Source organism: Seriola lalandi, unplaced genomic scaffold (assembly GCF_002814215.2).
Source record: "Seriola lalandi dorsalis isolate HSWRI2012SDOR001 ecotype SW California unplaced genomic scaffold, Sedor1 jcf7180002054694, whole genome shotgun sequence".
NCBI lineage: Eukaryota > Metazoa > Chordata > Actinopteri > Carangiformes > Carangidae > Seriola > Seriola lalandi.
Genome location: NW_019525247.1, coordinates 630,054 through 657,964, shown reverse-complemented (window position 1 = coordinate 657,964; position 27,911 = coordinate 630,054). Strand labels below are relative to the sequence as shown.

Genomic DNA, 27,911 nt, shown 5'->3' with positions numbered 1-27,911 from the left:
TAACGTCCTCAAACGTTACTTACATTTACATTAAATGTCAAGGATTTCATATCATATATCACTGTACTTGGTTCTGGATTATATCCACTAGAAGTTGTTGCTGTACAACTTAAGTGCGACAGCAAGTCTGTTTTATAGGAAACGTTTCCCACGAAACATTTTGCTGTTGTGTCGTTGTATAGAATCGTTATTTTCTAGGAGACAGGGTTGTTAGTTGTGTTGTGTTCTTGAGAGCAGCAGTAGCAGCAGTGACACACACAGTTAACTCAGGGTGTGAAGGTCTGGAGGTCTAAAGGGTGTAGGCATGTTTTTCAAAGGAGGAGGAGGAGGAGGAGGAGGAGGAGGAGGAGGACGGGGCTCTTGTCACAAGTTTGATTACAACATTCCTGTGAGGAGTCATTGTGGATGTAAATGCTCAGAGCTGAGCAGCTCAGATGGAAGCAGCAGTTTTGGATTACGATCCAGACCTGAAGCCGGTTTAAACCATGGCTTTGTGGACCGGTAAGCTGAGGTTCGTCTGGACCACTTTCATCTTACTGTGGATGTGGGAAACTGGCTGTGACACACAGGCAGAGGAGGGTGAGTGTTCAGGTGTTTTACATTCAGGATGGAAAAAAAGTTGTTGAAAAAAAAATGAAGATGCTGCTGTAATGATATTTTATTTTTAAACTCCGAGGCACTTTCCAGTGGTTAACGGGAAGTGCTCCAGGAAATGATGGTTTATGTATGTATGCCTACTGATTATTCTAGATATATGTTACATAATATATATCCATCTCAAAGCCTGTCAGTATATGTTGATATTATAAACAGTAGAGTCCAAAAGTCTGAGACCACTTTCCCAGAATGTGAAGATCAATATGTTTAAAATTAACGAGAAATTAATTAAAAAACCATACATAAACATGTAGATATTTTATATTATATATTTTATATATAAGATGTTCAAATAAACTTGCATATATAAGTTAAATATATATCCTTAACATATATCGTCGCAGCATGTTATGCCATATTAAAATTCATCATATATACTTTAATATATGTACATATACCCATTTTATTATGGGTATTTCATATGTTATAAACTTCACAACAACATCACTCTAAATATAGGAACATATATGTCATAGATTACATTTCTGTATGTGGAGCGTGATTTCATGTTGTGCATAAGGAAGAGGAAGAAGACACGTTCAGATCCTCTGAGTGAGTTAATGAGTCAGTGGCTTATAAAAATAAGTAAAAGTCCCTCAAGTAAAGTACCTCAAGACTGTATTTAACAGCACTTTATTTTCAATTTCTCACCTGCACTCTGAGGTTCAGCCCCAGTGAACATCATGTTAAACGTATGGGCTGATAGAATCCAACTGTACAAAGTAAAACATTGTATAAAATTGTAAAACCATGTCATGAGTTGATGTAAAAACTATTGCAATGAAATATCACTTTAAAACATATCAAACTACTGCAAATTTGTAACCTTAAAACAAAAAATATAATGAGAGAAATCAAAACCATTGTGAAAAAACTATTTGAAAAGGCATTTTAAAAATGGGAATATATTCCTGGATTACCACTTCAGATTCCATTTCCTTTTTCCAGCTGCTTTTCCTTTTCCTAGTAGCTAATTGATTAGCTTAGTCATTTAGCATCTCCTGTTAGCCTTTCTGTGACTCTCTGGGCCTTCGGTTCTGGTAAAATCCATATGATATGACTGGTTAGCTCCCCAACCAATTAGAGAGCTTGTTACATCCCACGGCCAATTGGAATTGTTTAGCCTGGTTTTACCAGCACTGAAGCCAGAGTGTCACAGAGCAGCTGAAAGGAGAAGCTTAAAGCATATAAATGGTTTAGTTTATTTAATGTTAGAGTTTTTTATGCTGTTTTTGTAAATCCATTTTTAAATCTGAAGTATTTACTGAAAAATTAATTGTTCATTTATAAATTCTTTTTACAATTCCTATTTTTAATGCCTACTCAATAAATAAATAAATGAATTAAGGAAATGAACAGAAAAGAGAACAGAGCAGGACCTAGGACTGAGTCTTGTGGGACACCTTTTACAGTTCAAAAAGATTCAGATTTAACAGTTCCTATTTCTACACATTGTTGTCTGTCTGGAACCAATTATAGGCAACTTGAGAACTGATACTATGATAAAAAAAAAGAAAGAAAAGAAATCATAGTATCGGTTCAACTATATTGACTTCTTTTAAAAGCTCATAAAAAGACCCGTGCAGTGTTTCTTACTATCCATCTGGTTTGTTCTGAAGTTGTTACTGGTTTCTCTGCATTACAACCATCAGCTATTCATGTGACTTTAAAAGAGAAATCACTTCATTAGGTAAATCTGTACCATATAATGCAATCCAATGCAACAGCTCTGCCATGAACTCTGCTCTTACAAAACTTGTAAATATTCAGTTTTTGTTGAAACTGTCAGGGTGGTGATAATTAGCCTGCACTTCCTGTTTCTTACAAAAGAGGAAATGACCTCAGACTACACCCTGATGAAAACAAAATAGATGAAGATGTTTGGGGAGTTAATGTGGAATCAGGAACAGCCTCATGCTGAATTAATGCAGCTTTAATTTACAGGTCTACTTTTTCTAAGCCGCTTGAAATGACGTGTTTCTCACTCACTCTGTCACTGTTCAGTCACGTCTGTAAAAGAAAGTCCAGCATGATTCAGCAGAATAACTGATTTTATCTCGTCTCCTGTGTTTAGCGGAGATTTTCATCTCTGACAAACAGACCAGACTGGGATGGACTTCCACCCCAAGCCAAGAAGTAAGTTTTTATTTTATAATAAGGCTTGCATCATGTACAGGGAAAATTAATTGCTGAGTAATATTGTTTTAATTGTTTGTTTTTTTTCTTCATTTTTTGACTGTGTAATGACAGTAATGAAGGAACAGGTTCCTAATAACTCCTTGACTTCATTATTAATATAATGATATAATAATATTATTATTAATGACTTAATTTGTCACATTTTGAGCCATAATATTGAATTTTGGAAGGTGAAGATTTTCATCTGGAAGCTGCATGTAGCTCATCTTCAGTGTAAACATGTCTTATTCAATTTACAGGATAATAATTAGGTTGGTTTAGGTGAGGTTACATTAGGCAGTAAAAATGTAATTTTAAATATGAAATATGAATTTTAAATGTTATTCAGCTATTACAGTATATGAAAAACCAGGAAGTTAAAACTCTGACTGTCATATTATGTGTACATTATTACTTTAAGGCTTTAAAGTTCCACAATTTTGTTTCTCACAGTTTTGCTCTCCTCCACAGTACAACCTCAACACCCATCACTTCTTAACCTCATGTTGTTATATTACAATTGTTATGTCATATAATAATCTATATTATATTATTATAACATGATTTGAATGATTAAATTAAAATAATACATACTATTCAGTAACACCACCACACATTGACAGGATATCATATATTATTCATTTTTGAATTTTATCTTATTCTCATTAGATTCTCCTTACGATTATTATACTATCATTAATGTCCACTATACTTTCCTTTTCACAAAAGACAGATACATCACACACACACACACACACACACACACACACACACACACACACACACACCATAGTCCCATACCATATGTTTATTGTTTTTGTTGTCATTTACTGTCATTTGCTGTCCACTATATGAACCCTTCCTGTCACACTTGTTTTTGTGATGCAAAGTGACAAGTAAAGAACAAAAAAACAAAAGAAGAAGAAGAGCTTCTTACTCCTGTCCTCAGTTCAGGCCTGAATGTTGGGTCGTTATCATTAAGATAAAAAGTGCTCAGAGAATTTGAAGAGATTTTCTTCTGCGTCACTTTTGTAACTGCGCTTCTCTCTCCCATCACTCCAGTGGAGTGAGTTCCAGCTGAGCGTTGGTACCGAGGGTCTGGCACCTGTGCTCCAGGCTTGCGGGAAAAGAATAACAAGAAATATTTTGAGCCCGTTGATGGAGCGTAATGACGCCCGCTATCTACTGATGGACGTCGCGTTTGCCTTAGAAGAAGAGCCCTCTGGTGAGCTCCACCCACTGCGAGTTCACCTTCTCGACACAGACACGCGCCCCCCGAGGTTTCAGGATTGGGGAGCTGTGGAGCTGCAGACTTCAAAGCGGTTCCCCGACAAACTCCCGCCAAAACAAATCCTCAGCTACCTGAACCGCAGCTCGGCCCTGAGCCTGGGCTCCGTCAGCCACAGACACTTCCGGGTCGCGTTCTCCTACTCAGGAACGTGTGTGTTGTTAACCTCCATCAGACTGTACTACAGGAGGTGTCCTGACGTCATGGCTCACCTGGCCTCGTTTGGGGGGACCGGGGCCGGGTCCGGGCCTCGGACTGGTTCCTGTGTGAAGGGAGCTGTGGAGGTTTCTCCGCCGGTCAGAACGTGTGGTCTGGACGGGGTGTGGGGGCCGCTGCAGGGGGGCTGCACCTGTCGACCCGGGCATCAACTCGTGGGCGACGCCTGTCAAGGTATGGAGACATGATTCTTCAGTTTTCACTCTTCACACATGTAATATGTAATGTGTTAGCTTTGTTGATAACCACTCATCTTCTTTTATCTTTGGTTTGCTGCATCTCCACCTCCAATGGTGCTTTTTAACTGTATCTACAGTATATTATAAAGTAAAAAACACAGTAGTAACAGGTCTCTATCAAAGGTAATCTGCCATCCTGCCTATAATCACAATTTCTGTTTTTATACTCTTTATTTGTTAAATTGCATTGTCTTCAAGTCGTCATTTCTCAGGAAAGAACAGAAGGAAAAATAACTTTATAACCTTTTCCACCTCTATCAAATAGTTTTGCTAAATTCCTAATCCTGTGATTTATTATCTCCATTTTATTGAGTAATTCAGTAATTGTGTCCTTCCACTTGCTTAACTGGATGCCTCTGGTTTCAGCCGTTGTTTTGTTTTCTGTTTAAGCTACTCTTAATATCCTTAATATCCTTAATATCCTTAATATCATTTGTTCAGAGTTGCTGTGCTTTTCTACCAAGTTATAATTTGCTCGGGCCTCATTGAAAAATAATATCTATAACTTTACTTATTTCTGTCCATTATCTCTGCAAAAGTCATCACTATTCTATTTACAACTTCACATCTCTGCATAACAAGACATGGCTTCCACTAATATAAAATGTATATAAATGAAAGCACCGCAGGAAAACACCTGATGGTTTGACTTTGGTCAGAATAACTATCAAAACCCCACAGTTAGAAAAACAGGCCAATAAATGATTGAGTGGAGGCGACACCGATACTAAACCGATCAGTCCACCACTGACTTATCTCTCTCAGTATTTTAATCAAAATACTTCTCAAAATACCAAAATACTGTGACTTCTCCTACACAATGAGCCACAACTTTCACTTCCTCTTTGCCATTTACCGCTTCCTTCGTTTTATTACATTTTTTTGACCTGCTTCCTGTGCGTGTCCCACAACACATTATCCACAATTTCATGTTTCCTCTGTTTTGCCAGTGAGATATGTAACCAGGAAGCTACACTACATACGGACTGTTTTGCTGTTCCAGGGTTTTGGCCTGGACATCGAGTTATTCAAATTTCCTTGGAATCATTATGACAATGAAAACCACACACTGTCATGCACCGAAGTCTCAGCTCCACACACGCCCTTCCTCTTTGTACATTATCTGATTTGCTGGGAGTTAGGGGCAGAGTCAGACACTGCCAAGACGGCGGTGGAGCAGCTCGCTCTGAGCTTCAAAACCGCTCTTGAGAAACCCGCGAGTGACGTCACAGAGGCTACGTCCATCTTTATTTACAGTCTTTGTTCAGGACCGGTTTCAGATGCGGTGATGCAAAGTCCCTGACAAATCCAAGAACATGTTTCTGCAGCACCAGGACTTTCAGGACTGGAGTCCTAATTCCTCCGTTCTAGGACCCAAGTGTTTTGCTACAGTGCCGCCTAGAGAACTGGTTATGGTTATGGGTAGTTTTTAGGCAGTGTCACCAAAGACTAGGGTAGAAACAAATTTGCAATTACTTAAGCTGCCAAAAATCAGCTGGCATCCAGGGAGCTCCGAGCGTCTAACCATCCCAGGGCAGCTGCCAGATGTGTCCAGATGGTAATCCAGCCAGGTTAGGGGGGTCTTAGAAAATATTCATCTCCGTAGGACCGTGACCATAGACAGCAAACGTAATGGCCGTGTGGTCAGATCCTGTCATTAGTGCGACAAACTCCAGCAGGATCAGTGGTGTGAAAGAGACAATGACTACTTCTGCTTCTCCAGCGTGTAGGATGGGCTACTACAAACCAGCCAATGACAGCGCAGGATGCCGGCTGTGCCCCGCGAACACCAGGACGCACGTGGAGGGATCGGAGACGTGTGACTGTCTGCAGGGTTTCAGCCGCCTGCCGACTGAACCTGATGTCCACAGCTGCACCAGTAAGACACTGACTGGGTTTACTGGGAATCAACAGGTGTCATCCCGCTGTTAAAACTAGTTTTATTAAATTTAAGGGAGATGGCTTTGTCAGTCATATATCATGGATGTTATGCAGATTGTATTAATGTGTTTGTTGTAAAACTGCTTCCTTCTGTCTGTATATCTATATAACACATATTGACTGGATGTTGTTTTTGCTTCCCTGTCCTGAACCCTGCAGAGCCGCCCTCTGCTCCTGTGAACCTCACAGCCCACCATCACAATGACTCAGTGCTGACAGTGACGTGGGATCCTCCTCTGGACCGGGGAGGGAGACAGGAAGTGATGTATCATGTGAGGTGTGAGAAGGAAGCAGAGGCCGGCAGCGGGTGGGAGGCGTGTGGGGGCGGCGTGATGTTCCTTCCTGACTCACGGGGGCTGACCAACACATCGGTCAGCATCACAGGAGTGAACCCGCACTCCGGCTACAGGCTGTCAGTGCAAGCCTCCAATGATATATCCAGCCTGCAGGGGGCGACACTTGCATCCACTGCCACAGTGACCATTCACAGATGTATGTAAGCCTGACTGGGGCTTTTGGTTGCTACAGTTTTATTTGGTCTAGTATGACCAGTGGCGTATGGAGGCTAATTTCAGCTAGTATCAGCGAACTTCATAGATATTGCTGTGTAACCGACATGTCTGAGTCTGTGCTAATTGTCCTGTAATTGCCACTCTGCTACATAAGCTTGTTTTAAAGGTGCGCTCATTACAGCTTGCAGAACCTGAGAACATCACCTGTGAGCTGCATTAGCCCCGTCACTTCATTAGATTATTGTGGTGATTGTGTTAAACAGTTGTGTAAGAGTGTGAGACGTACAGCAGGAAAATTAGCATTCAGTCGGAGTTATGTTAATGTCAACCTGATGAATATTATTAACATTAGCAGCCAGAAGCAACAATTCACTGTCTATTTGATCTGAACAAACACTTTTCCTGATGGTGACCTTTCTAAAATGAGCGGTGGTGAAAGGTGCTATATTCTTCTTTGCAACAGTGGTTCTAACATTAATACCACATGAAAACGCTATGGGGGGGATGTTGTCTATTTATTAAAGTTCATAAAATGTCAACATTACTTAATTTCGGTGTCACATGACTCACTTGTTTCTTACAGGGAAGGAGCCTCCTGTGGTGATCCCTGTGACCCCAGGCCCGAACATCTCACAGGAAGAAGTAACACCAGCTCCTCGACAACAGAGACGCTTCTCCATACTGACACTGACAATTGGTGTTTTATTTGGTAGCCTAGTGCTGATGGCTGTCATCCCCATAGCTGTGTGCGTCCTGCGCCGGAAATACACTAAACTCCGGTAAAAGATCCTTCCACCTCTGATTCTTTGATTCGCAGTTTTGGGAAAGTTTAATTTAATTCCTTATATTCTCATATCTATGGGAAACATGACGACAATTTTACTTTTAATAATATGAACATGATCATTTTCTTACAGGTCAGACCAAGAACTTGTGGAGCTTTTTCCAGTAAACGCTGAATTTTCCTACCGACGTCCAGAGGTGGTGGAGGAGGCTGCAGCTCAGCAGGACGACAGTAAGTGTCATATTCCTCGACAGTAATGAGCCAGTACTTTTATCATTCAGAAACTGAGCCTTAAAATGAGCCGTTGGGACTTCTGTAACTTTCTGATGTCACAACAAACAGTCACCACCCTCAGCTATGTTGCTGTTAAAGTTAATGTTTGGTGAAATAGCGAAGCATTTTTAGTCTGAATTGGATGTTTGTTTGGCTCATTTCAGCTCTGCCTGAGTTTTACTACAATAGGAGGCTACAATCCGTTACCTGGTGTCCTTCATGTTCAGAGGACGACCAGCCTCAGTTGAAATGTTGCCTACATGCATGCAGGTTCCTCCTCATTCTTTATCACATTTGGAAAGTGAATTCTTTGTGTTTCAGTGGGAGGGGGTGTGGCCCAGTTGTTGGAGGGGCTCAGTGACAGGCTGCTGGCCAGTCTGAAGGAGGTCCTGGTGGAGAGAAACATGTTGACCCTGGGCAAGGAGCTTGGCAAAGGTCAGTTCATGGCTCCTCATCAGTAATCCTGGTTTAGCCTCATGATGCAACAGTTTTACTAACTCTTCCTGGAGAGGAATGACACCCGTCTCTTCTGCTCACACATCAGCACCAACCCTTCCTGTACCTGATTTAACGAATCAGCCCAGCGTACAAAGGGAGATTCTGCAGTGCATGATTAATGTTCAGTGCCAATGTTTAGCATCGCTGCAAAAAGTCGTGTGCTCTTCGTTTAATAAAGCAGAAGTGAGGGTGTGAAGGTCGGAGTGGTGCAAAAAACACGAGCTCAGGTCCTGTCACAGTCCGAATCCAGTCTCACTGCAACCACAATGATTCCTTAACCTTAACCAAGTTTTTCAGTTCTAACCTTAACCATAGTAATAATAGTAATGTTTCTCAAACTTGATAGACCAAAGATTTACCCATTAAAATAAAAGTACTTCAGTAGTACTGTGTTGAGCTTGAACAGAAGAATGTCACCTGGGACAGAGTTTTAATGTGAGGTAACACCTGAGCCTCACACTACTTATGTAGCATCAAAATTCTAACACCTTTGAACACTGGGTGTCATCAAACTAGTCTCAGTCGAGGTGACGACATTAGAACAATGAACCGGTTTTAAACCACTGTTTCACGATCTTGTCCGTTGTCTGTGCTAATATACTGACAGCTGGTGAAATGTAGCTCAGGTTAGCTTCATCCACTTTCCCTTTCAAATGTACCGCTGATCATTTTTGATGTAAATGGTGAAACCTGAACTGTAAACTCCATTGTTCTTATGTGCACACTTTACTTTCACATGTTTTTAATATTGAAAACAACACACACACAATACTCCCTAGTCAGCTTTGTGGTCATCTTTGCGGTTACTCGTAGACAGTTTGAGAAACAAGATGTACAAGGTCTGGAGAGAAAGGCTGGGTCATATCAGTGTTCTGTTGTGAAACACACACTGCTGACTGATGCTCTTTTTTGGCTTCTTGCTTTACAGAGTAGAGAAATATGAAGGTTTGTCTGGGAACAAGATAAGAAATAATTCATAGTCACTATATCGTCCAATATTTGATGCATGTGACTTTTTATGATGCTGCGCAAATTCTCAAATAAGCCTGATCTCACTCTAGACCACATCCCACAATGCATGAAGAGCAGGAAACAACAAACTGTGCTAACCCAGCACCTGTCACTATAACCACCGCAATGACCTCAATAGTGACTGTTTTGTGGCAACTGGAAAGAACCTATAGAGGATTCTGTTGCAAACAAACTGTCATCAGAAGTACTAATGTTTGAATAATGAATGAGTGAATCATTTCTCACGCGGCCTCAGAGTATCAAAGAAAAGGTTGCTCAATGATAAACGGTTTTGTTTTGTTTGGAGGTGACAGTGAGTGATAACAGTCAGTCGTCTTTCCTGTTCTCCAGGAGAGTTCGGCTCAGTCTATGAAGGAGTTTTTACGCCGGAGGAAGGCGTGGACATCAAGGTGGCTGTGAAGACGATGAGAGGTGTGTACAAAATGATAACGTCCACTCTGTTTCAGAACCGTGCCTTTTCTTCTTTTTCTTATTTTTTCTCTGTCGTATGCATCTAGTGGGAATCCATCAGCAGGAAGACTTGCATGAGTTCTTGAGAGAGGCAGAGATCATGAAGAACTTTGATCATGAAAATGTGGTCAAACTTCTGGGTAAGTTATATCACCCTATATATCACTTTCCTCTGTCTCTGAGCTTTAGCCCTGCAACTCTGCTTAGGAAACACATTTATGCCTCTTCTATCTACACTGTTTGGCCCTCCGCCCCAAGGTTATGATTGTACATGAGGATTAGAGCGTAGATTAGCAGGTAAATTAAGGCTTCTACGGTGGCCCTGAGAGCTCAAAGCACTGCTACTTAAGAAAACACATGCAAACAGACAAAACACAAAAAAACTTCAGAAAGCATCTTCATCAGTTTGACATCACATGAGCTGCAAAAACTCACAACACAACGCTGTGTTTCCAGGGGGACACTAAAAAGTGTTGCACCTGGCTGGGATGGACTTGTTCAATGTCACAATTGGGCATTGAACAACAAGTGCGTCCCAGCAGTTCATCACTTTTTTCTTGGGAAGTTATCTCTTGCCTTAAATTTGATAGCGACAGTGAGAGAGAGAGAGAGAGAGAGAGAGAGAGAGATGCAGCAAAGGGCCACAGGTTGGACTTGAACCCGGGCTGATTGGGTTGGGACTACGCGCTCTACCAGGTGAGTGTTTGCAGCTCACGTGTTGTCAAACTGATGAAGATGTTTTCTGAAGTTGTTTGTGTTTTGTCAGTTTGCATGTGTTTTCTAAGTCACAGTGCTTTGAGCTCTCAGGGCCACCGTACCAATGTGGTATTTTGGCAAAACGTATTCATTTGCAACTCAGGTGAACAGTTTTGCTCAGGTAACTTCTATAGTCATAACTTAATTATTTTGAAAACTCAAACATAAAAAAAAAAAATCTAAATTTCACCGTTATTATATCACTTAGCTTAGCTTTGTCTCTACTGCAGCAGAAGCTTGTGAGTGAAATGAGTGTGTGTGTCCTGCAGGGGTCACTCTACAGAGAGAGCAGGACTCTCCTCTGCCTGTTCCTCTGGTCATCCTGCCCTACCTGAAACATGGAGACCTGCGCCGCTTCCTCATTGCTACACGCTATGGTGATATTCCTATGGTGAGATGCAGCCTGCACATGCTAACATACCAGACAGATACACAGTAGGACACTGACATTTGACCCCTGGAACCCAGAGAAGATTGATTCACTCCCTCATGGTAGACAACATAAAAAAAACTATTATAACTATGGTCTTATCGGACAGACAAACAGCTTGTAAACCCGATATCTGTACAGCTACTGGCCAGATGCTATGGAATCTTGTCTTTATATCAATACTGACATTGAATCCAAATGTTTTGGTGAATGTGTAATTAGGAGTTCGTGCTTTGGTCAACAGAGGGCGATGTTGGATGACATTACATTGTCAGGATTACTGAGGGGGCAGTATTTTTTAATCTAGCGAATGTCTAAATGTGACTAAATAAGATCATTGACACATCATCAGCTGATGTTTCCTGGGTGTTTTGGATCTTTAAACATCAGACACCCTCATCCAGGCAACCCAGCCGAGGTCGACCGAGCCCTGGCTTGTATTCTAGGCGGCACTACCCCACCCACCAGCTCTCCTCTCCTGATCCACAGTCACCTTGAAGCAACTTCTGCTGCCTCAGTTGGCCCACTTGATTTGCCTCCTGGCCCCCTGCGATGCCCAACATGTCGTAGGCCCCCGCAGAGGGACTTCACTGTGAACCCTCTGCATCCAATGCACCGTGCTCACCACCCGCTGCTTTGGCATTCTTCCACTAGCTTAGCGTGCTTTACCTTCTTCCTCTTATTGGCCTCCTCAGCGCGGTCCTCCCAGGGAACGGCGAGTTCTAATAGGATGATCTGCTCGGAAACTTCCGAGATCAGCACCATGTCTGACCTTAGCGTTGTTGTGGCAGCAGTTTCTGGGAACTTCAGTCGCTTCCCAAGTCGACTTTCAGTTCCCAGTCTTGTGCCATCGCAAGCAGGCCAGAGGAGGTGTCCGCTCCGGCCCGCAACCTCTAAGATGAAAACTGAAAATAAAGAAATACTCACAACATGCCGCGCATTTATGTGTCCACAAATTTAAAAGAAATGACAGAACACACACTTCTTTACCCTCTCCTCCAGTTTGTGCCCCATCAGAGTCTCCTGCGCTTCATGATCGACATTGCCGCAGGGATGAACTACCTGAGCTCGCAGGGGTTTCTTCACAGGGACTTGGCTGCACGCAACTGCATGTGAGTCCATCAGAGGGAGACACTGAGGGGAAGAACCATTAGAGCACGGGGAGCTTCAAATCAAGGCGTCCTTGTTCCTATCTGACTGTGTCTCTGTCCTCAGTTATTGGTATTCAACCATGGTTTGTATCTTGAAAGGAAGCAGTGACACAGGCTGAGGGCCTCAGGGGAGACTGTGGGGCAAAATATAAAAAATAGTGCGACAGAGCTCTCTTTGTTCTTTGATCTGAGCCTAGAGATCACTGCCTTACCTGTGATTCTCATGCAAATGCACTGTTCAGAACTATTTTATATATATATATATATATATGACCACAGGCTGGGCGATGACCTCAGGGTGTCTGTGGCTGACTTCGGTTTGTCCAAGAAAATCTACAGCAGCAATTATTATCGTCAGAAAGTAGCCGTCCGTGTGCCGATCAAGTGGCTGGCCATGGAGAGCCTGTCGGAGTCTGTGTACACCACCAAAAGTGACGTGGTGAGTTCAGCCTCTACTATAACATTTACTGAACGTCTGAATATTTACATAAGAGTATGTCAAATTTTGATTTCATCATCCTTGTGCCCTCAGTGGTCATTTGGGGTGACCATGTGGGAGATTGTGTCCCGGGGGAGGACTCCCTATCCTGGGGTCCATAACCACGAGCTGCTGGACCTGCTGCATTCTGGACTCAGGCTCAAACTGCCTGAGGAGTGCGACCAGAAACTGTGAGTTCACTGCTCTCTCAGAGACATTTCTCAGTTTGTATTTGGATGAGTTTTCTAAACCTGAACAGAACGATGGAGGTGTATTTTCAGAAGTGTATTCTGAAAATATGTTATATATATATATATAACATAGATTTTGTACCATTTCAATAACATGGAAACCAGACAAATCAGATAGAATTGGTACTTTGTTGCCAAGCTGTCATTTCAGTCAGTTATAGTGACTTTTAATTGAGGTATTACCAGTGATTGCAGTATGACATAGTCCAATATTTATACCTATTTTAACAACTACCTCTAATTCTTAAATTTGTCTGTTAAGTTCAGTTTTGACTCACTATTATGTTTATTATGTGTTTTATTTTAATTGTGTTCTAGTGACCTCATTTATCTTCCATTTTTCATACCAACTTCTTCAGGTTTTACATAATGTTCATACTAATGTTTTGCACATGCAGAGATTTGGTCACAAAATAAATACGAAAGGTTTAGGAGAGAGTCAAAAGAACATTTTATTTTCAAAAAAATTGTGCCTTTTTCAGATTTAGACTGTGTAAAGAATGGTTCCACATAGACACGGCTTTGTTTTAACCCACTGCTATAGGGTCTGATGCTGTATATCTACAGTATTTCTAATTATATATACCTCTCCCTGCCTCCATCTCACCCCACAGTTATGAAGTCATGCAGAGCTGCTGGGATAAGGAGCCGAACCGGAGGCCTGGCTTCGGGGAACTGGGCGAGACACTGAAAGGTCTTCTGTCGGAGCTTCCGGTCCTGGAGGCCAGCCAGGAGGCCAGCTACATCAACCAGGGCCTGGAGGCTGCCGCTGCTGTGGCTGCCTCTGTGGAGCCACAGACGGACTCTGGGGGGAGAAAGGGAAACGTCTACCTGCCGACTCCTGTGGCGGCTGCAGCTGCTGCAGCCAGGGAGGAGGATGTGGAGGAAGAGGAGGACGGCTACCTTAAGTATCTCACTGGCACATATGTGAAGGTGGATGATAATCACTAAAAAAGAAGAAGTGAGACGAATGAGCTGTGTGTGAAAGAGAGATGGAGATGTATGTGTGTATAAACCACTCTTGCATATCCAGGCCCTGGAATCTGATTGGCCACCATGTGTGCCCCCGTACTGAATCTGATAATTGAGGAACAGAAGCTAAAATATTTTACTTGATTTTGCACTTTTTAAATATTTTGTAAATCTGTGTTGTATATTTTTCTACCAAAAAATGTTTGTTACTAAAAAAGTTACACAAGTGTGTGGAAGTTTGTTTCTGTCAGGAAAAAACACAAAGATAAAAAATATTATTAATGTTTAAAATAACAATACTAAAATTACAAGATGCTAAATCAAAACTATGAGATTCTAGGTCAAAATTGCGAGTTGGGTTGGATAAAAAAAATGTCAAAATAATCTCAGTTTTTATTTGAATGACCTGATTATTGATTCTTAAAATCCCAAGACTGGTCTTTGCATTTGCGCTTTTTTCTTAGTAAACATGTACATCTGCACTAAATGTTATGTGGCTAATTGTTGTAAGTGGTACTGTCAGGGTTGTATGATGTGATAAAATGTCTGCTTTGTGGAAAATGTTTTAATTGCAACGTGCGCAAAAAGGTTACTTTAAGTTAAAAAGCAATGTCAGTGATACAGTAGCTGCTGTTTGAACCATCCTGAGTCACCACAGTCTCAGAAACAGAAAGAGTTACAGTCGATGTGGACTCACTGCTGTTTTTTTTGTTGTTTTTTTGTGTTATTGTTGCTCTACTGTTTTGTACATTTAAGCCTAAAAATGTTTTTTATTTTAGTTGTTTTGCACTTGCAACGACAATAAACCCTTGTTTTAAAACTGCAAACGTTGTGGACACTTTAATTAGTTGTGCACTTTATACAATTTTATATTCAAGGAAACAACAGTGGTGTTCACCTTATGAATGTAGACAAAATTTAAGTTCTCATTCGTGTTTATCTGATGAAACTGAATCATCAAGAATCATCAAATTGAATCTGAAGAGCAGTGTTGATATTCAGCCCTAAGAGTAGTACGTAAAATTATGAGATAATACACCAAACTTTTGACTCTCAAAGTTAAAATTTTGAGATGTTAGAATAATTAATTGATGTGATTTACTGTTGATGAATTGATTTAAATGTAAATAAGTAGACAAAATTTAGACTTTTGATGTCAAACATGCAAAACTGAGACTGAGTCATTAACTCAAAACTCACTATATCTCATAAGTTTGACTGAAAAAGTCAAACTTTTGACTTGCTATTTGGTCAATTATGACTAAGTATTTCATAACTGTGATGTTAATTTGGGAACAGATCTATTTTGACCTACCAGTACTTTTTGTTATTCTTAACATTTATTTTGCTTGTTTTTCTGGGAGAAATGTACTTCAGAAGCTGAGCATGGACCTGTAGTTGCCTTCTTCAGACTATAAATATTGTGTATAGTTTTCATGTATTAAGGAATAATAAAAAGTAAAAGTAAAATTTTAATTTTAAACAAATATCTATCACAAAGTGAGATTTGTACCACAGGAATACATATATTTCATGAAAAAGATTTATTTTTTATCCAGCAAAATACAACAAATTGGACTTGATAGCCCAAACAGAAGTGAAAGGCTTTATCATGGAATTTTAAAATAGATATTGAGTTAACATTTATTTATATGATTATATCAATATTAACTGTCACCCAGTCCTAGCAGCTGCTTGAATAGATATTTTATAAACCAGTATGTCCTTTTGTAGTCGTTTAGTTGGATTTTTATAATAAACTACAAATCCCAGCACTACCATAACTTATTTTTCTGTACGGACACGTCACCCTACGTCACTACCGCACCTGCGCGGCCATCTTGGACTACTCGCTAGCAACGGACACTGAACAGCAGAGAAAAAGGAGTTAATTACACCTTAACGTGACAAAACAGGGATATGTCCGCTAGAATCAAGGATATATGAAACAGACCAAACACAGAGGAACGACTAGGGGACGATAACGGAGACGGTACAGCAGCCATCTAAGTGCCTCGGATACCCAGACCTTCAAGTCATCTTTTTTGCCGGAGTAGGAAGGAAGAGTCGAGTCACCGACAGAAAAACATCCAGAGTGAAACCATGAATCCTGAATAGTGAGTTATACATTAAACTGCTCCACTGCAAAGCGGCCTGTGTCGTGTTCAGCGAAAAACTAGAATTGTATGTTAGCTGGTTTATGGGATAACCTTATGTAAATAATGCTAGGCTAACTGTCGTTAAATTTATTGGCAAATATAAGCTAGCTGGCGATCTGGTGAACAGGGCGCGGACAGCTCCTTTAATGTGTCGGGTTTTCTCTGAACGTCAGCTGACACTTCGCTCGTGCCTCGTCGTGTCGGCGGTGACACGCGACCTTTCACGGGACAAACAAAACGAACAATCCGGTGTTAAACCGGAGGAAGACGGATCATGTGATGAAACACTGCCGTAGATTAGACTGGAAACGGACAGCGTTAGCTTAACAGTAACAGTACATGAAGTAGTGACATAACAGATGAGGGATGTCTCTGACCTGTAGCCTCGATAAACAGCCTCAGCCTGCTGTTTTTTGTCTTATAGGCGTGTGCATTTAAGTTGTCCTCCTTATGGGCACAGTTGCATAATATACATACATAATTTAGTCCACACGACAGTTCACTAAATGCACCATTATTGTAACATATCTGTTTTTATCTTTGTAACATTTCAGTTTTTCGAGCAGGGAGTACTATTTTCATTATTTGTCGATTTATCTAACAGTGATGAATATGTGTAACTGTGTGGTTGGAGCCGGATTTAAACATGTCACCAATCCGATTGCTGTTGTACTTGCTGCGTAATTTCGCAAATAAAATGCCCACATTGACTCCTCTCCGTTGCGGAGCGTGTCGGGGCTAAAGACAAGTGATACGACAGGTAGCAGGTGTGTGACGGCCGACCAGCAGCCCTGAAATGAGAGGACACCGTCACCCGAATCCCCTCTGTCAGTGCTGAGAAGCACAACACATCCTTCAGGAACCCGGTCTAACTAGCTCAGCTAACACCCCACACCCTTAGCAGACAGTTTTATTTCCCTGTGTGTTTACACACACTGGATGATCTTGTCTCTGGTTAAATATGCCTTAATGTTACCTACCATTACACATAGACATAGTAAATGCACCTGACTGGGGCAAGTTATTCCATCATGTATTGTTAGTCTTGTAAATGGTGAAACTCATGGTTAACAATGATTTGTTAACCATAGGTTTCACCATTTACAATATGTTTACATTTACTACATACACACAATATTAGATATTACTAATAATAATATCTTTTTACTTCACCCTTAAATTGATAAGGACATTACCCTCCCCCCACCCCCACCCTCCTGATGGATCACTTGGCCTTGTTAAAAATCTGCACCTGGACCACAATCTGGTTTTGAAATCCCTTTATTAACCAATAATTATCTTATATCTATAGACTTGATATCTTGAAAAAGTGACTCACATGACCTATTTCAATAACATTCATAACTGCCGTCTTGTTATAAATGTACAGTCTTGGTAGACAGTCAAACAACTGAAGGCTTTTGACCGATCTATATATCATTTATTAATCATACTTACAAAAACAGTCATGATTCAGATTATCAGGCGATATCTGATCAGAGAGAAAAAAACAGATTTATCATTTGATGACAAATTGTAAGGCATTTTCCAAACCCTGCTCCTTATACATGATGAATCTCTAACAGCCCTCACCAGTGTTTTATTATTGTATTAGTATTGCTCTGCTTATTGACTTTTAGGACCAAAATGTGTCTGTAGCACCAACTACTAGACGTCAGCTTCAAATGGTCACATTCATAATCTTGTTGACATATTCTTTGATTCGATGCTCCAGATTCAAATAAAAAATTTGCCATTTAATTTGGGCAAACTAATAAAATTCCTGGGACATTGTTTAACATTGGAGGTCTTTGGCTTCTATTGGTATATGAAAAACTGTTTTTGTAGAAAAACCTGACCATCTTCCTCAAAGTAAGGTGCCAGAAAAAGTTAACTTTTCCTTCACAACCGAAACTCGGTTTTGGCACTTGTACTGAAAAGTTTTTATGATACAGAGCTCCTCTTACCTGTCAGTAATGTTGCCACAGTGACTGTTGTTAACAGGCAGGTTTAGTTTGACTTCCTGTCTCCTATCACTTATTTTAATACCATATTAGACATAAGATGGTCTTTGGACCCTCAGCATCAGGCCACATCAACACGAGCTGTAAGCTGTAGCTGTTTGGAAATGTGACCAGGGCTGATTGCAACAGTGCTACTGCAACGTTGATTGAGTGTCAGGCTGTGATACACACCATGTCTCAGTTTCCTATGACACAAGAATAGCCCTGACATTGGGTAATTCTCTACAGCTGTCTGTGCTGTGTATGAACTTCTTGTGAAGTTGTTTTCTGCTCAGTGATTGGGTGGAGGGTGTTTTTTATTATTTCAGAGAACCTGTAAGTATCAGTAATGGGCATCAGTCCTCAACAGAAAAACATGCTTATATTCCTCAAGTGTTGTTTGGCTGGAGCTCAGGTATGAGCACTAAAATCAAAAAGACCTAATCATCAGGTTAATCAGGGCCTGATTAACCTGCTGCCGTGCCCCGGGGCACAAATCAGCTGCTTGGCCTGTATTAACCCCTTCTAACCCTCCCACTTTTCTTATGCTGGAACATTTTCTCTATGGTCATATATTGAATCACAAATTAAGCATGAAACTTCATTATTGACCTGTAAACAATAATAGGAAAAAAATATATAGTCAGGCTCCACTTGCCAGCCTTTTCTGGAGCTTTCAACCACAACTGAGCTAACTGCAGCTGATGATGAGGACAATGTGATACAGTTGAAAGCTCCAGAAGAAATTATGAACAGGATTTTAGGTAATATATTCAGTTAAATTACACTTATTAATTAACACTCACTAAGTCTGAGTCAGTATTTAATATTTTTCTTATTGATAACAAAAACACACAAACAGAATATATGCTACTGTCTGATTCCTCTAAGCTACAGAGCTCCATTGTTTCCCAACATCCATTGAAAACACATCAGTGAACACACATTGTAGTTTATTTAGACTCAGTCCCACACACACCGTTCTGCTGCCCCAAGTACTCACTAGAGCACCAAATGTGGATTAATTCACAGCTGAAAATAGTCCCAACAAATGCTCTATGTCCTCCTGTTTGAGTGATGTTTTCTAAAAACTTCAGTGAGCAGCAATTTTAGGAAAATAATGAGTCTTTTTATTCCTCTGTACTGGTGACAGTCAGAGCCGGAGCATTATTTTTTTCAGGTTCTCCATCTGTCAGTCCCATTCTCATGAATCCCCTGATGGAACTTCTTCAAATTTGGCACAAACATTCACTTAGATTTTGCTGGTCAAAGGGCAGGGTCACGGTGACCTTACAAAGAACTCCCAAATTCATTAACTAATTTTGACACAATTTAACTCGAAGTTCTATAGGGATGAGGTCAAAGGTCAACTTCACTATCATAATGTTCACCAAAGACTGACAATTCACCATGTGAAATAATTTAACACACCATCTTTGCAGTATCACTTATCTGCTGCTATTTTTTGTTTTTAAATATCTATCGTACATATTATACTATTATTTATCTATGTTAAGTATTTTATTCATCATTTTGCAGTTTTCTTTCTTGTTCTGTCCACTTACTGCTGTAATACTGCAAATTTCCTCACTGAAGGACTAATAAAAGAATATCTTATCTTATCTTATCTCATCTTATCTCATCTTATCTCATCTTATCTTATCTCATCTTATGTAAAAACACTTCTGGCCATTATTCAACACTGTAACTCAGGAAGGACAGGTTGTGACCATATTTCCTGACAATTAGCTGGTTGGTGGAGGAAAATAACCATGAGATGGTGATTCTAGTTGAAAAAAATGAAACTACATATCTGTGAGGTGTTTTTAAGGATTCATGTCTTAGGTAGGAGCCAATGAATGTGGGGCCTGTTGCCACAGACAGGGCTGGGAAGTCAAATACAGAGAGATTAACTAACACATTGTTAATGACAATAAGAAACCAGACCAAACATTTGAGACATGGCTTATTGTGTCAGATGGAAAAACATGTTTATACTTAGTGTAAAGTATGGTTTAGGTTCTGTACCAGTCTTTGTGTCAGACAGTCAGATTGTGTTACTTTAATCAGCTCCTCCCTGTTCTGACCTGCATTGTTTCTGTTTCAGTGACTATCTGTTCAAGCTCCTGCTCATCGGAGACTCTGGAGTAGGAAAGTCCTGTCTTCTGCTCCGTTTTGCAGTAAGTAGTTTCTCCATCACTATTGGTCTCTGAGTGTCTCTGTTCCAGCTGACTCGTCTGATGTGTCCTCTCACTGCTGACCTGACCCCGTCCTGTCCCCCCTTCTCTGCTCACAGGACGACACCTACACAGAGAGCTACATCAGCACCATCGGAGTGGATTTCAAGATCCGCACCATTGAGCTGGACGGCAAGACCATCAAACTGCAGATTGTGAGCACACACACACACACACACACACACACACACACACACACACACACACACACACGCGCACACACACACAGACAAAACCCTCTCTGTAACCCTCACCTGAGCCAGGGCTTAGATCCAACCATTGTTATCAAAACACATGAGTGTGTGTGTGTGTGTGTGTGTGTGTGTGTGTGTGTGTGTGTGTGTGTGTGTGTGTGTGTGTGTGTGAGTGTGATTATGCATTCAGACCAAGCTGTAATTGGAACCTGTTTTTAGTTAAGGGAACAGAGGGAACAGACTGTGCCACCTCAAAGACATATAGTCTGAAGCAGATGCAGCTCTGCCTCCATACATACACTCAGAGTAAACAGCACAGCCCACAGTGTACTCCTGTCTAAACACACCTGGAGATAAACGAAGGTACTGTAAGTGTACTTGTGCTTGTTGTAATTGTGCAGCCATTTAGCTGTTTGTCATTGCAGCAATATAAAACCATTCCCCTGGATCTTCCCAGAGCCACAACCTTTAAGATCCTTTAAGGCTTTGGTATCAGGTTTGTCCTTGTGTTTCAACTGTATTTACAAACTGGGACATTATAGGCTTATGTCATTAAAAGGAAACAGTGAGACCAGCTGTACCATGACACAACTGTAACTCATTTTTATACACTGTTTGTAGGCTTAATTCAGTTCAATTCAGCTTTCTTTATATAGCGCCAAATCATAACAGACATGATCTTAAGGTGACAGTGAGAGGAAAAACTCTTCTTTACCATGAAGAAACAGCAGCCTCCACTGGTTGGGCTGAGAGGAGAAAGAGGGGGGAGAAGGGGGAGGGAGAGATACCAGGAACAACTGTATGTACTGTTGTATTCAAGCACTGTCGGTCTGGTTGCAATGATAGCAGCTACAGCTGCGTGCTTGCGTATCTGCAGGAGAAATTCAAGTTTAAAATCTTTTTCACACATACACAAACTTTCTCCTGCAGATTCTTTTTACAGGTTTTAAAAAGGTTCACATTCATGAACATCACTTTACAAACTCAGAACCTTTTTGACCCTAGTCTGAGCCCATATGGTTGTTGACACTCCCATGAATTCAGGCTGAGCAGTGATGGCTGGAAGACACTACAAAAGCATCCATGTCTTTCACAGACACAGAAATAGATTAATAATAATGCTGTTAGGATTTGGCACATACCTGAAGCCTCACAGTCAACTGCCAACCACATCAAAGTTTATTTATTCTTTGTCATAAAAGCCTGAAATAGAAAACTGATAATTCCCACAAGAAGCTGGTTGGCAGATTCTGGCCAAACAAACAAAGAATGGCTGCAAACAAAAACGCAGAGGGTGAAACAAACTGTTCAGCTTCTACATTAACACAGTACATTCAACTTAATGTTCATTTCTAACTTCATCACTTTGCAGCTTTCTGCTCCTCTTTTCTACTCCTCGAATTGTTTCCCACCGCTTCTGTTATTATGGTAACATCAACAGCCCCAAAAACTTTTCACATTAAAAGCCTCCCAGAAGCTTTTCTGATTGCATTAATGAACTGAAAAGTTGTGGCTCAACTTGATCTTATTCCTGAAGAGAAATAAAAGTGGAAATGAGACACAGGTTTTCATAAATTGATATTTTAAATTGAAATGAATTTGAAGTTGTCAGACTTTTAGTCCAGATCTTCTTTCTCTTTCAGGCTTCTCAAACCTGAACCTGACCTGGTTTGTCTCAGAGCAGAAGATACTAAAACAACTTAACCAGCTGAACTTAACCTAAAAAATATTTCTTAATCTCTAAATATGCATCTAATGTCACTATAAGAAAAGAAAGATGACTGTGATGAAATAGTTGATGAACAGACTTCTAATGTTTTAATCCCTTCTGTCTTCCCCTCCCTTTGTGTCTGTGTGTGTGTCTCAGTGGGACACTGCAGGTCAAGAAAGGTTTCGTACCATCACCTCCAGTTACTACCGTGGAGCCCACGGCATCATAGTTGTATATGATGTGACAGATCAGGTGAGTCACTTTTTACTTTTTGATCACATGGTTTTGTGTCGTTACTTTTCTGAATATAAAGTCTGTTCAACCTTGTTCTAGTTTAAACCTTACTCTGAGCAGTTTGATTCACACCGAGGTCTGTGGCGCCTCAGAGGAAAGTGACACAGTGAAGTTCATCTTAATAAAGTGTTGTAGTGACATCAGTGTGAACCAGTAATGAGATCAGAGACTGCAGGTGGTCTGACAGTAGCTCCACACCTGCGGTAGAAGAGAGGCCCTGGAGGCCCAGTTCATTTTTTTTACTTGTTTTGTTTTCAGTAAAGCCTCACAGCTGTTTGATTTAACACAAAAAGACACACTATTTCAACACAAGTGTGTTTCATCCTAATATCAGTTTATAGATGATCCGCGTGTAACATATAGAGCCAATTTCTGATGAATATATTCATCTGTATATGACCTCAGCTTCAAATAAAGAAAATAGTTTTCAAACTTCACCTTTTAAAGTTATTAGTGACTAATTTGAAAGAATAGAATTAATGATCTTATCAGATTTTTTTTTTTTCGACAAATTGAAAACAAAGCCTTATAATCAACTGTAAACTTCTGCCTCAGAAATGACCAGAGCTGAATCTCTATATTGACAGTGTGAGCAAACAGTGACCAGTGGAGCAGTGAGAGTATTTACTGCAGGGCTGCAGTGTTGGATTTCGTCCGTTTTAATAATGTTTCATTGTATTTCAGAGGAATTCTTCTTCCTGGTCACAGAGGTGTTTAAACACTTTGTAAACTGTGCTGAGCTCCAGTGTTTAGTGTCATGCTGATGTTGTTGTCTTTGTGCAGGAGTCCTACAACAACGTGAAGCAGTGGCTTCAGGAAATCGACCGCTATGCCAGCGAAAACGTCAACAAGCTGCTGGTGGGAAACAAGTGCGACCTGACCACCAAGAAGGTGGTGGACTACACAACAGCCAAGGTATGGCTGCTGTAGAGGAGCACATGTTACATAATTCCTTTAAATAATGTTCATTATAACAAATGAATGATGAGAAATTATTAATGACCTGTACCTCAGATAATAGACATAACAAATAAAGTCCAGTGCTTAATGAAGACCAAGAGCAGGTAACAAACAGGGAGGCTGGTGGTGGAACTACTTGTACTATAATGGCTCACTATAACATCATCAGTACAACAACAGTCATGCCATACTTTTTATTTTATTTTTTTTATTTCTGTAAACTGATCATCAATGAAACACTTCCTGTTTGACCGTAGCTTAACAGCGACTAAAACTGTTCAGTTCAAACTAGAGCTGCACTAGTATAATCAAAGTCACAACATGTCCAAGTGCAATGTCCAAATCACAGGAGCTGCGATGTTTTTGATGAAGGTAAAATGTGTTATAACATTGTTGTGCTTTGTTAACACCATAAGTGTTTTGGTGCTACAGAGTGATATTCTCAGATGTAAGGGAACATGATTGTTTTGGTATAAGAGATGAGGGTGATGATTAATGATGATCAGAAGAATGATTTTTTCCACATCGTGCAGCTCTAGTTCAAACTGTGTTTCTGGATGAGAAGAGAAACTAAGAGCAGCAGAGAGGTGAAAGCCTCTCTCTGATAAACAGACATCACATTCACATCCATGTGAAAAAAGGCCTCAGCCACTATCTGTGGATTTAGGGTTATACTGGTAAATTTAAATGGTGGAGAGAACGTTTTAAACTTAAAAAGTGGCTGTTAATGTTGGGTACAAACTGAAGCAGTTCAGTGTTTTGGGGGCACTCTGACTGTTTGGAACATGTTGAGTCTATAAATATGCACCTGAGAAGTGTATAGTGCTGCAGGAGCAGTGTAAGTACATAAAACTGTCCATATTGTAATGCATTGTAACTGAAGTGAATTTAGCAGCTTTCTAAAGATAAAGTCACACAGAAGCTTCAGGCTCTGATACCTGAAGATTATTGGTGTGGTGTCACTCTGGGCTTGATTTTCACAGTCCAAAGCGCATGATCTAAAGCTGATGGTGCAAATACGTTCAGAACGTGTCCATGTAATTTTTGCAATTTTAATGGTGGAAAAAACAGCTGTTCCAGGCGCATGGTTCAAACGGATTGTACTTAGTCATTTAATTATTCATGGGAGTGTTTTACATGCAATTAACCAATCATGGTGCCATCTCCCATTCCCTTTAAAATCCAGGTGCACTTGCACCATGGCGGATTGCTGTTCTAACAGCACAGTGTTTCACACAGGATCAGAGAATACTTGTGGTGAGTTGATTACATATTGGCTTTGCCCCAATGGAGGGGCCACATCCTTCAGAGGGCGTGGTCTACGAAGGTGTTGACTGGTCTATGGATGATTTCCGCTTTGCGTCACCAGCTGTGCCCTCCATTGCGGTTGTGCTGCAAAGCGCGGCTCCTGTTGCCTAGCAACCTTGACACGTAACACCTAACTTTTTGTCACAGAAACTTAAGGTTTTAGGGTCATTGGTTTTAACAGTTGTACTTTTAGCTGTTGAACTGAGCTGAAACACAATACTTACATTCAACAGTGTGATCCTCAGGCTCTCTGTCTGTGTTGTTTGCTTTCATTACTGGCGCGCAATGAATCTTGGGATAGGTTGGACCACGAAGGATCCACCTGTTGGATCCTTCATTGCCCAAGAAAAGGAAGATGGATCGCATTTGAAGGAGCCTGTGAAACGGGACAGTGTTAGCCATGCCTCTGAAGGATGACGCCCCTGAATTGGGACACAGCTAATGTCACTGACCAGTGCACCCGGCCTGAGGCAGGCAGCAGCTCTGTGCACTCTGAGGGGCAAAAAAGGGCTGAGTGAATCAACGCGCCGCACACAGTTCCACAAAGAGTTAATGCCACAAATCATAATGTTAGATATCTTTTATGTTTATTATGAGATGTGTGAATATGTTTTTGGTGTAATATGAAACTGTGGTGGACAAATTTAGTCTGTGTGATGAATGGGAAACACTGTGGCTCACTTTGCTTGTGTCTAACAGCGGCCCACCTTTGTAGGAACATGTTACTCTAACAATGCACCTTAAAATAACTGAACCACTGACTTCAGACAAGATTTTTGTTGGTCAATCACTTTCTGCTTCCTCAAGATGAGAATGCGCCTGACCTAACCTCATTTTAAGACCAGCACGCCCATGGGTGCACAGATGGGCGCAAGTGTGTTTGGAATTTAAACAACGTGGGCGCTGGAAGGGAAAATGACAACTGTGTCGGTCTGAAACTAGCAAAGACACTTGTGTTGCGCTTTGTGCCGGGTGTTAGATAGAGCCCAAAGTCTTATTCTACATGTTTCTATGTTTATGTTTTCTCTCAATACTTCCTGACTCCCCTCCTCTGTCTGTGGCCCAGTGGCTCTGACAGGACAAACATTACAACATGGCTCAGATACAGTGCTAATAGTTCATCTGTTGGTTGATCCACTTTGATGCTGTGTGTGTGTGGGTGTGTGTGTGTGTGTCTTTGTCTGTGTGTGTGTGTGTGTGTGTGTGTGTGTGTGTGTGTGTGTGTGTGTGTCTGTGTGTGTCTGTGTGTGTGTGTTTGTCTGTGTGTGTCTGTGTGTGTGTGTTTGTCTGTGTGTGTGTCTGTGTGTTTGTCTGTGTGTGTGTTTGTCCGTGTGTGTGTTTGTCTTTGTGTGTGTGTTTGTCTGTGTGTGTGTGTGTGTGTGTCTGTGTGTGTCTGTGTGTGTGTTCATGATAATGACATGTCATCCAGTGTGGTTCAGTGGTGTGAGGTGTGTGATGTTTGTTCCTCTCGTCTGGCAGGAGTTTGCTGACTCCTTGGCGATCCCGTTCCTGGAGACGAGCGCCAAGAACGCCACCAACGTGGAGCAGGCCTTCATGACCATGGCTGCAGAGATCAAGAAGCGCATGGGCCCCGGGGCCACGGCCGGCGGCGACAAGCCCAACTTAAAAATCGAGAGCACCCCTGTCAGGCAGTCTGGAGGGGGCTGCTGTTAAAGGACCCCCGTGCCTCCACCACCCTGACCATCACCTCCACTTCACACTGACATCTCCCGTTCTTCTCCTTCTGTGCCCCCCACATCCTCACCATCATCCCACCATTCTGCCATAACACCCTGTAACACCGCTCTCTGGCCCCCACCCCCTCTGTCACCCTGCCTGGCAAACAGAGGAGTAAACTGTAAGAGATTTAAGATCAGACCTGCGCACCACTCACCAAACACCAGAGAAGAGGAAAGGCAGCCAGTGTGTGAGGGAGACCCCCAGAGGACAGAGAGAAAACACATGGGTGGAGGGGGGCATTGATCTAGAGTTGAAGATGAAGTTTAGAGCTTATCTATACACACACACACACACACACACACACACACACACACACACACACACACACACACACACACACACACAGTAGGAGGTGTTCCTGTGTTCCTGAATAGCAGCAGCCTCTGACTCTGACTCATCGTTGCCATTTATTGATGAGGATCCAGGGGAAGCCTGTTCACTGAGCCTCCTCTTCCTCAGCTCCATCCTTTCTCTCTTCAGGTGCGTTCAGACACAAAATGAAGCAAAATTTTACCCTCATTTGTTTAAATGTAATCGATTCACCCCAAACAGCTGTACAGATGTTAGCTCAGAGTTGCTTCCTTCCAGTTTCTCTCACCTCTGTATGTTTATTATGCGCTTACTTGTCTCTCCATTGACTTTGTATGTAACTACACGACTCTGACTTTTGCATCATACTCTGTCTGAACACACCTTTAAGTTCTCATCACGCTTCAAACAAACCAGGTCTCTCCGTGTCATCATCGTCACGGTGCTGGTCTTGGTCACAGAAGTGGAGAATAAAAAAAAAACACCAAAGTACAAATGATTTCAGACTTTACTCTGAGCAGTTTGAGTCACACTGAGGTCTGTGGTGCTTCAGAGGAAAGTGACACAGTGAACTTAATCTTAATAAAGTGTTGTAGTGACCTCAGTCTGAACCAGTAATGAGATCAGAGACTGCAGGTGGTCTGACAGTAGCTCCACACCTGAGGTAGAAGAGAGTCGCTGGAGGCCCAGTTAATTCCACATGTGAACGTTAGAGCTGGGGTGAGGAGGAGGGGGAGGAGGGGGAGGAGGGAACTGTAACATATACTGTTTTTTCATATGTAAGAGAAAGAAATGTGACAAAATGCTGTAACATTTAGCACCGTGACCTTCTGGATGACACTAAATATTACAGTCAGAGGGCAGATAGCTCCAGATGTGGTGGTGGTGGA

The 27,911-nt window shown here is 41.3% G+C and overlaps 2 protein-coding genes across 2 annotated transcripts; both read left to right on the top strand.

Moving 5' to 3' along the window:
- The first annotated feature begins 391 nt into the window (after nucleotides 1-391).
- On the top strand, nucleotides 392-14,933 carry LOC111667937 (tyrosine-protein kinase receptor TYRO3). Its single transcript, XM_023423802.2, has 15 exons — nucleotides 392-579; nucleotides 2,732-2,793; nucleotides 3,898-4,513; nucleotides 6,302-6,457; nucleotides 6,679-7,011; nucleotides 7,615-7,810; nucleotides 7,949-8,046; nucleotides 8,410-8,523; nucleotides 9,949-10,029; nucleotides 10,116-10,208; nucleotides 11,094-11,215; nucleotides 12,257-12,366; nucleotides 12,685-12,844; nucleotides 12,938-13,074; nucleotides 13,749-14,933. Exons 1-15 carry the CDS (start codon nucleotides 486-488, stop codon nucleotides 14,083-14,085), a joined length of 2,709 nt encoding a protein of 902 aa, XP_023279570.1. The 5' UTR covers nucleotides 392-485; the 3' UTR covers nucleotides 14,086-14,933.
- Nucleotides 14,934-15,935: 1,002 nt separating this feature from the next.
- rab1ba (zRAB1B, member RAS oncogene family a) lies at nucleotides 15,936-26,870 on the top strand. The gene is made up of 6 exons (XM_023423893.2): nucleotides 15,936-16,223; nucleotides 20,376-20,448; nucleotides 20,565-20,660; nucleotides 22,567-22,662; nucleotides 23,488-23,619; nucleotides 26,452-26,870. The coding sequence occupies exons 1-6, from the start codon at nucleotides 16,210-16,212 to the stop codon at nucleotides 26,644-26,646; spliced, it is 606 nt and encodes a 201-aa protein (XP_023279661.1). The 5' UTR covers nucleotides 15,936-16,209; the 3' UTR covers nucleotides 26,647-26,870.
- Nucleotides 26,871-27,911: the final 1,041 nt, after the last annotated feature.